The 14388-nt window shown below is 39.6% G+C and overlaps 1 protein-coding gene across 1 annotated transcript; it reads left to right on the plus strand.

Annotated features, from left to right (window-relative positions):
* Positions 1-2205: 2205 nt before the first annotated feature.
* On the plus strand, positions 2206-8465 carry tspan36 (tetraspanin 36). Its single transcript, XM_063490579.1, has 7 exons — positions 2206-2411; positions 5185-5376; positions 5621-5695; positions 5855-5953; positions 6376-6525; positions 6828-6911; positions 7644-8465. Exons 1-7 carry the CDS (start codon positions 2358-2360, stop codon positions 7716-7718), a joined length of 729 nt encoding a protein of 242 aa, XP_063346649.1. The 5' UTR covers positions 2206-2357; the 3' UTR covers positions 7719-8465.
* The last annotated feature ends 5923 nt before the right edge of the window (positions 8466-14388 follow it).

The raw sequence follows: 14388 nt of genomic DNA on the forward strand, positions 1-14388 counted from the left end.
TATAAATTGAATTTAATTTGAATTTGGATCATTTCTTATTTAGGCATCAGTTAACTGTTATGAGGAAGTGCTGCGTAAAAATTGTGCAAAAATAACTTTACTTATGAGATTATAACAGGTCTGTGCATATAAATGCAAAAACACGAATCATGCTTCATTACACTGCACTTAAATGTCCTCGGGTCAGTTTTTCTCAGCCTGTGTTGATTTTGGTAAAACAGCACAGCACATATGAATGTACAAATACCACCCTTTACTTGCGCATCTGCGAAACCAAAACAAACTTCAGACACTCTGACGCGCTTTACACGGCTGTTTGACCTTTTAATGATAAACCATCCGTTTTATTGGGTTTTACAGGATTGTTACAAACCCGGGGGGGGGGAATATTTGTTTACAAAAACCAGCAATAAAATCTGCCACAGGTGGAGCCAAACAGCGGGAAAATAAACCAGAAAAAAACTAAATCGTGTAGTCCAACATTATTAATTTTATATTATTTTTATATCAGTTTTAAAATGAATGCAATTATCAGACATACTTCTGGGAATGTTTTAATATTACACTAATTGTGCAATCCATCAAAAACGTCTCCAGTGAAAGAGGGATGTGTTTTTCTCTTCTTCGTGCTTTCTCGCGCTACTTTTGTTTGTTTTCTTATTATTAATGTGAGATAAGGTATGTACTTGTGTATGCGTGCGCGCGAGGGAAAAGATTGGCAAATGTTTCCGTGCCTTCTGTAGTGCGCTGATAGCGCCTCCTCACAAACACACTGGATTTTTGTTTGGCTGGAAGTGCAGTTCTGATGGAGACCTGTAGGTGGTGAGAGTGTTGTCACGGGAGACCAGCTTGAAGTGGCCACTGAAAGTCTCAGATGTGTAGTTTTTGTTTCCATTTCTCGCGTGTGGAAGCTTTTAATCGTGGGCTTGTATGCAGAGCAGGATGATGCAGATATACTGCAGCACGTCTGATAAGGCTGCAATAAACTCTTGGAATTTGGACCCAGAATGGAAGAAACTCCCTGGCAGATGCTGGACTTTCACCCTCTTTAACAACAAAGCCTGGACTGATTTTGCAGTTATTGGTCATCTTGGCCTCATTATCAATACAAAACCTTTACTTCTATAGGCAAAGAGACCTACTCCGAGGCTTCTACGTGTTCCTCTGAATAGCGTGCAGCCGTGGTTTAAGAGTTATAACCCATGTCACAGTCGGAAGAGCAACTGAATATTTCTGCCGCTCCCGCATTCATTTAAATGAGTGTCAATTGCTTTAATTTAAATGTGTCAGTTGCTTTAATCTCTTGCAGTGATACAGAACTGAGCGCATAAAGGTCAAACGAAGCCTTCTGCTGAACTCTGAATAAAACAATTGTTTTTGTGGCTGCAAATTGTCTGTCTTGTGGTTTTCTCTTTCTATAACTCCCATCCACATAACCTTTTGACTCAATCCGAAAGAATAGAGTTACTGCAAAAAGAGTCACTACTTAAGCATGCTTCACACGACTAAAATGCATATTTTTCTGTTATTAATAACAGTTAAAAAAAAGAAATGTGACCCCCTATCATCTCACATCCTTAGACAATGAACGTGTTAGATCTTGTGCTGCATTTCACAACCAATGACTGTATCATTGATGCCAACATTAAATTACATTTACTGGAGCACATCGGTGGGATTAAAACCACCCCAATATGCAAATCTGAGACATCACCTTCAAAAAATCCAAGCTTAAACAGTAAGTTTAAACACACCTTCCTCATGCAGTGATATGAAAAGCATGCTGTTTATGTGCACTCTTCTTTGCCTCTCTTATCCGGCTCCTCGAGCAGTGGAAGTTCCATCCTTTGTGTATTTGTTTTTATTTTTATTTTTATACTGGCTGTCACAAACTGCAAATTGCTCATAGGTCATTTTATTTCTCTACAAACTTACAAGATCTTTGGCTTTATAATGGAACTTAACTGAACTGCATGTTGAAATAAAGGGGGAAAATGAATAAAAATACATTTTTTAAGTGCCAAAAGTCCGCACAAAATTATGTTAAAATGCTTTAACCAAAATAAAACGCGTGTGGTGTCAAACAGCTCAATAGAGCCTCAATCCTCCTCGTGTGACACTGATGTATGACGTGATGCACGGGTTGGAGTGGGAGGGGAGCTGCAGGACCTGCTGTGTAGCTTTGCTCTCCTCCCATCATCATGTGACCAAGTGATCAGTCAGTACAGTGAGACGCAACGAAAACTTGTGACCAAAGCGGGCGGGCAGCTGGAGAAACTCGGCGTACATAAAAAGCGACATAAAAAGCTGGACATTCGGTCTTTTTCTTTCTCTCCTCCACCATCCACTGAGACGCCATGGACTGCGGAGTCGCCAAGATCATCCTCCTGTTTATCAGCTTGATATTTTGGGTGAGTCGCTGTGTAATTCTGTCGTTCGTCCACCTGCAGAGATTTGATTTCCTACTGACGACGGTCTGTGATGCGGAAAGGGAAAAATAAATATGTGGGGGCTTTTGTATTTGTGTTTCTCAAAATAAAATCTGCCGCTAATTGTTTTGTCTTTACTCCTCCTGTGTGAATTGTGCTGTTTAGGGTGTAAACAAATCAGCATTATGGTTTGATAAAGATCCCAGTAGTCAGCGCCCCCCCGGCCGCCCTCCTTTTTTTATTCTAGCACAGTCGCAGCATTACAGAGCACTTCCTCATTTCACCCCACCAGTAGACTTATAATGTATATAGCTCTGAAATAAAAAGGCCTGGGGAATTTTCATGAGATCACTGACCTGCCAGACTCTGCTCTCATTTTTCCAGCCCTTCACTCCCTCGTGCAGTCATATCTGTCTTTGTGTCAGATTACTTTCAGTTGTGTGTTGCTCGTTAATGTTGACTTAATAACCCAAGCTTCTCCGCCTGTGTTCTCTTCAGTGACCTTAAGAAGGCTTTTTAAAGGGGTGGGTAAATTTCCCAGCCTGTCTCTTCCGTGGCTAATGTGTGTGTCTAATTAGATAACTGTAAGACAGAACCAGCCTGTGTGTGTAAATATTTACCAGAGACAACATGGATGTGCTTTAATTTGACTATTCAAATCCTTTTTTCCCCTCTCCTCTCCACTTCCTAGTTTTCCTATCTCCCGTCCCAGCCTGTATACTTTCTCTTTCTATGCCCTACTTAACATCTCACACCCAGCAGCCTTTGGTTGGATTAACTGCTTTGAATCAAATGAAGGTGTTATTGCATTTCTCTGACCTTCACTGTTTTTCAGGATCACTCTTTTATTTTTTCCTGCGGTGTTCAGTAATGTTCCCTCCCTCCCAGCATGTGAGCATTACAGACAGCAAATCACTACATTTTTTTATTAAAAACACCTCTGCTATTTTTTTCCCTCTGTTGCACAGCTCAGATGTGGAGTTAGTCAAACCTGCTGAGATTGTTTAGCCAACAAACAGCGTTCGTGTGTTTGAGCTTCAGGGTGAATGTGCAAGTTTGACTTTTTTTCGTTACTGATTTATCAGAGCAAGAGCCCTGATTAGACGTGAGTTGATGAAGAAACCATGTATCTGGTTGAATTAACTATTGACCTTCGTGATATACCAAGCAATTTGATAAATTAAGGAGTTTCAGCTTTCTGTGGGAAAGTGAACATTTTTTAAATGATAAACAGCCAGTTTCATTCTGGGGGATTGTTTAAAGAAAATCATTCAAAAGATTGAACTGAACTATGACCCACTTATTGGCCTCGCTTTCATGTTACAGTGATAAACATTACACAGATCCTCAGACACGTGTTTTAAACAGTTGGTGATATTTCATGGTTAGATTTAGTGAACATGTTCATAGTTTGCTTTTATAAAACAGGATTTCTTCTGCTTCACAGCAATAAAGTTCATGTATCTGATTTAAGGAAACCATAAGTTAAATGGTTCCTGGTTTGCGAAATTTACAGTAAGTCTTGTCTTTTCCTGGAATCAGATTGAAGATGGACCTTGAGGGAACCCCTCGTGGCCTCAGAGAGCTAGTTACATTCCAGAGAGGTTGCGTTTTACGTTGTGTAAGCCTCTTTGTGCTGCTTCTGAGCCCCAGGATCTGAGATTCTGGAGGGATTAGGGGGTGAGCACTGGAAGGAGGGGGGGGGGGCACAGCGTAACAAACCCACAGGGATCCCGTGACCGTGAAGTGATCAAGAAAAGTGAGTCATGGGGCTGAGCTACAAAGTGAATTGTTTGGTTGCTTGTGTTTAGCGCATCCTATGTATAAGTTGCTCAACTCTGAGGGGAAGTAAAACTGGAAATTGCATGAATGACTCGCCTAGGGGAAACTTTGTGTCTGAGACTTTCCGTCTGCTACAGAAATGAAAACGTTGCTGGTTAACACCTCCTCTGTTCCTGTGTTCTCACTGACATCACCAACGTATGAAGAAAGAAAGAATCTTTCATAGACTAGATACGAAAATGTTAGCTCATTAGTTAATGAAGCTTTTTTTCATTGCTACAGTAGTGGGTTTGTTTGTTTTTTTTCAGTGTGAAGAATCAGTGTGATTCTTTTCTTCTTTTTTCCCTTTTTCCCCTTTGTTTTTAGGCATGAACTCCCTGTGCACAAACTTGGCACTCATACCTGCGCTCATATGACTGGTGATCTCACTACTAAAGCATGACTAGCAGAAAAGTCACACTGCCATCATGACCTAACGCCAGATATGCATCAAAGTTCAATGGGGCAGACTATCAGTAACCCCCACAGAGTATGTTAATCACATGACAGCCAGTAGGACAGAAAAATAAGAACAAACATCTTTATGCTTAGTTTTAACACAAAGATTTACAATCAATACAAAAAAATAGAACTAAAACAAATAATTGATATTAATAGTTATAGGTTGTCCAGTGTCACATGGCAGAAACAGAAGTGTTGCAGAGGAAGAAGTATGATGCGGTGTGTCTGGTTTTAATGTTGTGTTGACAAAGCAAGGATCATGCGACTGATTGGAATTTTAACAGTGTAAGCTTTAAAAACAGGTTGCAGTCTGGTTTCTAGCTACTTCATGTCTAGACACCGAAAATTAAAAAGTTTCTTCATGAAATTAGCAGAATGACTTGTGAAGGTGCAGATGATTTAGCATCTATTGTAACCTGTGTTTATTTATAGTGGAATTTTCTTTTTTTTGTTCTGTCCCTCTTTCCTTCAGGCTGCAGGAGCAGGACTGGCCTATGTCGGTCACTACGTGATCAAGTCCTTTGGCAGCTTTGAGAATCTGATTCAGAATAAGTCAAATCTAATCCCAGCAGCCATCATCATCGGAATCAGTGTGGTGATGTTTATTGTCGGGATCGTGGGATGCTGCTCAACCCTCTACGAGTCCAAATGTGGCCTAAGCTGTGTAAGTGTGAGGGAATGAGGACAGGAGGTGATTTGTGCTTCACTCATATTCCCAGTTCCTTAATGTTTTTATGCTCATCTGTGAAATCTGAAGGTAGAAGCCCAAGAGCAAACCCTTATCACCTCAGCTATGATGCTACTTACCATCCTTCCTGTTACATTTATGTTTGTTTCTGTTGATCCTTCGCTCTGTTTTAGGATCCAAAATTAACATCTCTCTTTTCCTTTTTTTTCATTCATTTTAGTTCTTTCTGATCATCATGTTGATCTTTGCGGCTGAAGTGACTGCTTTGGTGTTTAGCTTCATCTACCGCGGCAAGGTGAGTCACGGACGCTTCAGGTGTTCTAAATAATACTAGAATATTAATCTGTGTTTAGTTATTTATTTTAAGTATGCTATGGAAATATACTTGTCGTTAGCTCACGGTTAACTTACATTACTGCATACATGTGGGGGGGATTTGTGCGTTTCTCAACAGATCGATGGACAGCTTGAGGGCCCCATAAGAGAGTCTCTTTCCAAGTATAATGGGGAGAACAACTCTGAGACCGAAGCAGTGGACAGCATGCAGACTTTGGTTAGTGTATTTTCTACTTTGATAATAGATTTGTTTTCCTGATTCTACTTTCATTCTCCATTGTCTGTTGTGCGCATTCTCTCTCTTACATGGTTTCACTTCCTCTTCTTCCTCCAATTTTGTCTTCAGAAGACAACAATAAAAATTAAAATGAAGTTCATAGGAAGCTGTTGCACTTTACAGCTACATGACCTACATGCACCACTTTTACTTCTCCTGTGTCTGTCAAACGTAACTGTGGGAAACTGATAACTGGATTAGAAGAAGAAACCGATCCAGTGTGTACAAAACTTGAAACACTGTAATACACAGCTGCAGTACCATATTTCCCTTAGCTCAACTTCTTGTAGTGTCTACCTTTATCGCTGTCTTTATCATAGTTTCTGTTTGCACATGACCCTTTTCTCTTTGACTTTTTGCAGTTAAAGTGCTGCGGTGTCAAGAATTACACCGACTGGACCAACACCACCTATTTTTCTACAAACAAAACGCTGCCTTTGTCCTGCTGTAAAAACTCCTCATCGCCACAGTGCAATGGCAAACTGGAAGAATGGCAGCAGTTTAACACTGAGGTGAATCACACTTGAGCCAACTGTGCTCTTTCCGTGTCCCTGTGGTCACACGCGTTTGCCTTTCTCTGGACTGTACCATGTTTACTCTGACTGCATGTTCACCTGCAGTTTGGATACTTCTGTCATTCAGTCTCAGATTTATTTATTTTTTCAGTGATTAAAAAAAAATGTTATTATGACAGTTATTAAATCTGCAAAATCTCCCAGCAGGGAGGCAACGAAAAAGGAGCTAAAGTCAAGTAAATACCTTTGATGTGCATGTACTGTATGTGTACTCACAGCGATTGTGTATGTGTTTTTAGGGTTGTGAGCCCAAGCTGGAGAAGTTCATACAGGATGTTCTGACCTACGCCATGCTGGTCGTTGTTGCTTTTGCCATCATCAAGGTAAGATCAAGCTAAAATGCGGTTTGGCAGGTAAATGAGGATATGTCATTTACCTGCGTCTTTCTAACTCTGAAGTGCATGGATTTGTTAACTTAGCAGACCAAAATGATCACACAAGTAGTGCTATGTGAAGAAAAAAAGATGAATTGTTAAAGAAAGAAATTCTAAAAAAAAAAAATCATTTCCTGCAAGTGTACGGTGACAGCGCTGCTGAAAGCTAGTAAGTGAAATAGAAGCGGTTGGTGTATAATCCTGTTTATTTCAGTATTTCCTTTGTCTCCTCCCCCCAACTGTTCATGGCAGATGGCTTCCCCTAACTGAGCCTGCTTTTGCCAGAGGTTTCTTCCTGTTAAAAGGGAGCTTTTACTTCCCACTGTCACCAAGTGCTTGCTTGTCTGTATTATTGTAGTGTGTGTGTGTCTATATATCTATATATATATATATATATATATATATATATATATATATATATATATATATATATATATATATATATATATATATATATATATATATATATATATATATATATATATATATATATATATATGTATATATATATATGTATTAATTATTTCAAAGGGGGGGGGGGGGGGGGTTCACTCAGGAAGCCAAACTTTGTGATAGGTTTGTAAGACAAAAAATTTCATCCCCCTTATTAGTTGGTTCATGTAACCTAAACAGAAAACCTGTTTTAATTGTGTCTCTGATTTTCATTTTTTCCTTTTCCAGTTTTTTGGGATGGTGAGTGTGTGTGCGATAACCTGTAAAAGCCGAAGGAGTGGTTACGAACCCCTCTACGCTTGAAACAGTTCCCGCAACCTCCCACTGTACCACCTCCTCATTTAGCTCCACTGGGATTTCTGAGTGCTTGCTCTACATTGCACAGAAGCATCTGTTCGTTGTGCTCTTCTAGTTCTATTTCAGTAATTACATGACGATCATTGTCTTGAGTCTTAATGGGGTCATACCGGAACATTCCTGCACGAAAGAAATCTTGGTGAATCTTTTTGGTTAATGTGAACGCAGCTCTTTATTCATAGTTATTGTTTTTGTTTTCCAGCTATGGCTTGGAATTTTTTCTCTCCTTCATTTCTTTGGTATCGTTTTCAAAATAGTTTAAATAATTATAAATGTTGTTCGCAGCTCGATTGTGCTTCCAGCGCAGGCCATCATCATAGCTGCCATTACATCAAAGGGGAAAAAAGATCAAACAAAAGAGAATGAATATGAACATTTACTCATGCGCTTGTAAATCCTGCCGGGCCCTTCCTGCCCTGCTGCATCTTGTAGATACTCGCTAAGAGGAAATTACGCTTTGCATTTCCACTGTACCTTAATGAATGACCTCTGTCCTTGTTTTAAGCTGTATGTGATCGTAAACAAAAAGACAGCAGTTATATGCCTTATCTAGGACAGCAGAGTTTATAACCACCTGCACGAATGAATACATGCAACACTTTATGGTCAGTTAACTCTGGTAAATTGAGTTGTAGTTCCACTTTGACTTTTATTGTGTTTATTATATTTCTAAATTAAAAAAAGGTGAATATCTCACAAGAGTTTGGTGTGGTTGTGTCACTTTTTTTTTTTTTTTTGTCAATTTATTTGCAACATTCAAATGATTTTTATAGAAATGGCAAGCATCGCATTTCTTGTTTCTGTTGCTGTTGTTCTGAACTGAGGGCAGAGGGAGCAGTTGTCTACTCCTGTGGCCACTTTAGTGCCTTCTAGCTTTACTATTCACTGCTGCACGGTGTTCAGAGCATCCTATTAAACGTGACCCAAAGCATTTATCTGTTACCTCCTGACTCTGCTGATAAAGAGGCCCCTTAGTGTGGCACATACAGAAGATAGGAGTATTCATGTTGCATAAGCCCAGTTAGTGTTCAAATAGATAAATAAATGATACAAACTCCTGTACAGAAGATCTGTATTCAATCAAGGTACAAGAGGAAACTGATATGTCAGTCAGTGATGAAACTGTAGATCAGCTTCATCACTGCAGAGACACCAGTCCACGAGGGCCGGTGTCCCTGCAGGTTTTAGATCTCACCCTGGGTCAACACACCTGAATCACATGATTAGTTCATTACCAGGCCTCTGGAGAACTTCAAGACATGTTGAGAAGGTAATTTATCCATTTAAATCAGCTGTGATGGATCAAGGACACATCTGAAACCTGCAGGGACACCGGCCCTTGTGGACTGGGATTGGGGACCCCTGCTGTAGATAAAACTAATTTCAACCATTTAATCTCAAATGATCCCCTGTACTACATTTTTGAAATTAATGACACATTCAAGCTATTCACACTTCAATCCTTATTTGTTTCCCTATTTGTTCCTTCAATTTTTCAGTTTGCAGCTGTGACATTTGATAATGCATAGTCATGTTGGATGCTGTGTATTTGGTTGCAATAACATATAAAATCCTGTATGTGGTGCTAGAGAACCTTTTATCTGAGTTTAAAGTTTAAACCATCTGCTGTAGCTGTGACGGGGACCTCAAAACATTGACTTCTGTGGAAGATGGTTCATAATTTGTCAGTAATTACTTGAAAGGTAAGATGTGATGTTTTAGAGCCTAAAGAGACATCCGAATTTTTTTAACCGTTACATTTACACTGGCAAATCTCACATCTCTGATAAAGTTTCGATTAGTTGCTCTTCGTCTGCCTTTCCGTGGTTGCTACTGTATTAATGACATCGACTGATGTAAATGACCCTGCTGCTGCGTGTCATTCTGGGTCCCTCTCATATCTCCTGGCTGCATATCTTATGCCGTGCACATCCCCACTGCCCCAGGCTCTGTTGACATTTAGACAGGCTGTTCCTTTTCAGAGAGAACTGTTGGCACGAACACTCCTAGATAACCTTGTCAGCTCCGAGACTTGCCTGTTCCTCAAACTGCTTTTTTCTCCTCTCTCTCTTTCGCTTTCATGGCAGTTTCTTCTTGTGTGTTTGTGCCATTTCCCTAGCCTCTCCTTTTTCTTTCTTGTCATACATTTTTGTTTACTCTTATTCTTTTTCTTTTTGTTGACATTTAAAAGTGTATTTGCATCTCTATCTCACACCTGGAGCACCCATCTGTTCTCTGCTCTGTCTTGTTTTTCTGAACTTCTCTCACGAGTGTTAACCCTTATCATATCAGCTGGTGCAGCAACGAAGATAGTGCTCTTTCTCACTCACTCTTGCTGAATACTGCGAATAATACCAATCGTTCTCAACACAGCAGCTGTCTATAAAAAGTAGGTCAGTTAATTAAAATCATGAACTAAAAAGGTGTTAATTTGAATTAAGCATTTGCTTAACAATATTAAGCAAGTCTATTTAAATGTTGTGTCTAATCAGTGCATAAAATACATACTAGAATAAAGCTCCTGTGTAAAAACAGTGCTATGCTCTTATATTTATACAAACCCAGTTTCCAAAAAGTTTAGGAGGCTGTGTAAAATGTAAATAAAAACAGAACCAAATGTTATGGAAATCTGATGAACGCATGTTTTATTAAAGAACAGAGAAAACACACTCTTTCTATTTCATGAAAATTATTAGCTCATTTTGAATTTTATTGCAGCAGAAGGCTGCAAAAGGCTTTTTGGGGGGTACTAAAAAGAAACGACTGGAGGAATATTTTGCAATGAATTAGGTTAATTGGGAACAGGTCAGTAACTTGATTGGGTATTAAAAGAGCATCTCAGAGATGCAGAGTTTCTCAGAAGTAGAGAATGGCAGATGTTCACCAATCTGTAAAAAAAAAACTACAAATCTACAAATTTTGCAACAATATTCCTCAGTGTTAAAATGCAAAGACTTTGAATATCTCATCTATAGTAAATAACATCAAAGGATTCAGAGAATATGGAGACATTTCTGTGCACAAGGGACAAAAATCAATATTGGATTGGATTGGGACCCTCAGGCAGCGCTGCATTTAAAACAGGTACGATTCTGTCATGGAAATCGATGTAGGGGCTCAGGAACACTTCCAGAAATCACTGCTATAAACACGGTTCATCGTGCCATTCTCAAATGCAAGTTAAAACTCTATCATGCAAAGAAGAAGCCAAATAAAACGCAGAGTGGAAAAATGTTATGTGGACAGACAAATCAAAATTTGAAAATAATTTTGGAAAACATGGACGTTGCATTCTGTGGGCTAAGGAAGAGAGGGTCCAAATGTGACAAAGAACTGTTGAGCAGCAAGAATCGTTTTTTCAGCTTAAACATCTGACATGTTTTCTGTGTTCTGTTAAAAATAAAATATTATATTTAATATTTTACACAGACCAAACACTTTTTTTTAGGAACCCTGTTTGCATACTGGAAGAAAACACTAGGTTTGTTTGTTGTTTTATGACAGTATTGTGTTCACTTTGAAAATAAAAAGAACCAACCAGAGAGCGATGAATTCATGAGGTTATGAGTCACTTGTGTGGATAATTTATTACTGTGGCATTTTCTGTTGTCTTATTTGGACACCTCCAGATGTGGCCCCTTCCTCTCTCTCTCACACGCTCTCCCATTTGGGCCATCAACTCACAGGAAGAAATTCCTCACAAGCCAAGCGCACATGCCAAATGTCATCACAAGAAGATTTCCGCCTGACCTCTAATTTATTTATTTCCTTTCCTACTTAGAGAGGGATCTTTGCTTTTATTTATTTATTTATTTGACAGGAGCTAACCTGAGGAGGGCGCACATACAGTGCTGCTGCTCACTTCCTGCAGGAAGATGGACAAAAAGTTCAGAAGGACTGTTTTTCTGCCTTTTTGAAAAGATTTGAGGACACGTACCTGAAGAATTCCTTCATGATGTGTGCAGCTATTCAGCTATTAAGTGTCTTTTCTGGATTTGTTTCATAACTGCTGCCTTTGTCAGCTTTACCATCAAAGGTTTAACAAAGAACATGCCTTGAAGTGTATCACATGGTGGATTAGAGGGATGTTTGCTTTCTTATAGGTACGGCAGGGGAAAAAAGGGTGGGATTTGTCTCCTTTTTATTAAAAAGTAATACAAACAAATAGGGTTGTAGTAGTGTCAAGGTTTATTTGATTTTCCAACCTTTCACCATCCTTTGAGACCAAATATTAAATATGCACCGTCAGGACCAAGAGCAGGTGCTACTGACAGCAAGCATGCCCGCTACTGTTTATGTGTGCTTCTCTAAATAGTCACCCACAACCAACGCTGTGATGTCTCCATTTGTTCTACGCCATCACTGTTAATTAGAGAGGGCAGCCAGAGAAGAGGCCCAGACACACAGGACAGAGAACAGAGGCTGAAATAGACCACATGAGGAGCAGCAGGTCACAGCTCTGTCCATATTACCTATAATTGTGTATCTTCACAGCATGCATTGTTGAAGGAGATATCTGTGTCTTCTAGCTCCTTTTTTTAATATTCCTTTGCCCTTTTTCTCATTATTCCATCGTCTCCTCCTTTCATTTATTTATTTATTTACCTCATTTCCTTTACATCCAGCTTATGTTGCTCAACGAAGAATCTGATTTGCCACATGAACGAACAGAACAGAAATGCAGAATGAGTTTAAAAAATATATCCCCAAACAAAGGGTTATTTTTGTCCATCTTTTCTATGTCAGTGTTTTAAATTTTTGTCATGTAAGTTTGTTGCAGACAAACAAAATCTGCAGACAGATATGTTTTTGAAATGCAAAAGGTGTCCATCTCTGTTTTACATTTACAAGGATTCAATGAACTAGAAACAGGCTTTTAAACAAGGGGGTGGCGCAGTGGTACTGTTGCCTCACAGCAAGAAGGTTCTACTGAGTCGCCTCTACCACAGTCCAAGGATATGCAGTTGGTAGGGTTGGGTTATATGGTGACTCTAAATTGCCCGTAACTGTGAATGTGAGTGCAAATGGTTGCCTGTTCCTCTGTGTCAGACTGCTGACCTGTCCAGGATGTAACTTACCTCTTGCCCTATGGTAGCTGGGATAGGTTAGCTGGGATATCGGTCAGGATGGTTGTCACCATGTATTCTGATACTTTTCCTGCTACTGAATAAAACCATCCTTAGAGGAAGACTCTTTGGGTGCAACTGCAACCAAAGCGTTTGACAGTTTTCTACTTTCCATTTGTAAACTTGTTCTATTTTTGCAGGACAAAGAGCAGATATGCTTCTGTAAGATGCAAATTTGATAGACTAGACCAAGATTCCCTTTAGATACATAAAAAAAAAGGAGAGCGAGAGACAGAAATCCTGTTGTTGGAAATATTTCTTGTCACTTTTCATCTTAGCGATAGCAGCGGCTCTCTGGTTTCAAACCTCCTTCTGTAATCACAAAGAAACCACAGACCCACTTACTGGCTTGTGTTTAGCAAATGATTCATCCCCGAAACATAATTCAGCCAAACATTGTCAGATACTTTTTGCAGTCTGAAGACCTAATAAAGTTTTGTTTCCCAAACTGTTTTATGCCATGATGTTTCAGATTAGAGGTGAGAAAGACATCTTCATCTGTGCTCTCACGCCATGAATCCCCATTAGCTTAGATATCCATACACTAATGAGGCAGAAATGGAACACAAAATCCAGAAGTGTATCTGTAACTGTCTCTTCTCCTTGACAAACCCACAACATCATAACAGCATCACACACAGTTCATTACATTAGGTGACTCATGGATCTGTTCTCTGTGGAGCCTCTCTCCTCTTTATTAATCCCTCCAGCTGAAGCAACCCTGCATAATTATTACGCTCACCGTGACCTTCCAGCGGCTGCTGAAGTTTGTAAGTCAACAGATTATTGAGATGCTGGAGAAGCTGAAGAAACTTTGCTTTTTCCTGTTTTTTCCGCTCTGTTAGTCTTCATAAAGGTCAACAACCCACACACTTTGAGCTCACGCAGTTTTCTGGAGTTGTCAGAAAAGAGTTTAGGAAAGCAAGAAATCATATCTTAATATAGCTAGAGAATGAGGAACCAATCACACTGCGTTTATCCAACTATAGCTGTAGATTTTACCTTTAACATCACTGTATTTCCCCTCTGTTTTTTAGGAACAACAGCATGGCTCAAATGGCTTGTGAAATAGACTAATTTCATCATAATTTATATAATAAAACGGGCACACTTTAGCTCATCAGCAGCCATTTTCTTCTGTTCCTCTTTTAAACACTAGCCAATGCCATGCTCACAAAAGCCTTGTGTTTTTTATTTTCACTCTCCTCACCAGCTCCCCACCAGGTAGATGTTCTGCAGAACCCACAGTCAACAAAGGCTCCTGTCTGGCTTCCTGTCTTAGGGGATCTCAGACCCACAGATGTTGTGCCTGTCAGGATGATAGATGGCCGTGGTAATCATCAAGCTATAATAACGAAACTGGAGTGAGATGGAGGGGCGAAGGGATGAGAAAGATGGGGTCTGAATTATAATTTTCCCATTGTTTATCCCTCAGCGGGTTTGGAGACCAGTAACTGTGACACGCGTGGAAACTAAGGTCTGGGAGATGC

Source organism: Pelmatolapia mariae, linkage group LG12 (genome assembly GCF_036321145.2).
Source record: "Pelmatolapia mariae isolate MD_Pm_ZW linkage group LG12, Pm_UMD_F_2, whole genome shotgun sequence".
Classification (NCBI taxonomy): Eukaryota; Metazoa; Chordata; class Actinopteri; order Cichliformes; family Cichlidae; genus Pelmatolapia; species Pelmatolapia mariae.

Excerpts from the sequence above, each read along its gene's own strand:
- tspan36 (XM_063490579.1), top strand. The coding sequence starts at position 2,358 with ATGGACTGCGGAGTCGCCAAGATCATCCTCCTGTTTATCAGCTTGATA. Across the intron at positions 5,696-5,854 it reads GCTTCATCTACCGCGGCAAG|ATCGATGGACAGCTTGAGGG; the intron begins GTGAGTCACGGA and ends GTTTCTCAACAG. Across the intron at positions 6,526-6,827 it reads GGCAGCAGTTTAACACTGAG|GGTTGTGAGCCCAAGCTGGA; the intron begins GTGAATCACACT and ends ATGTGTTTTTAG.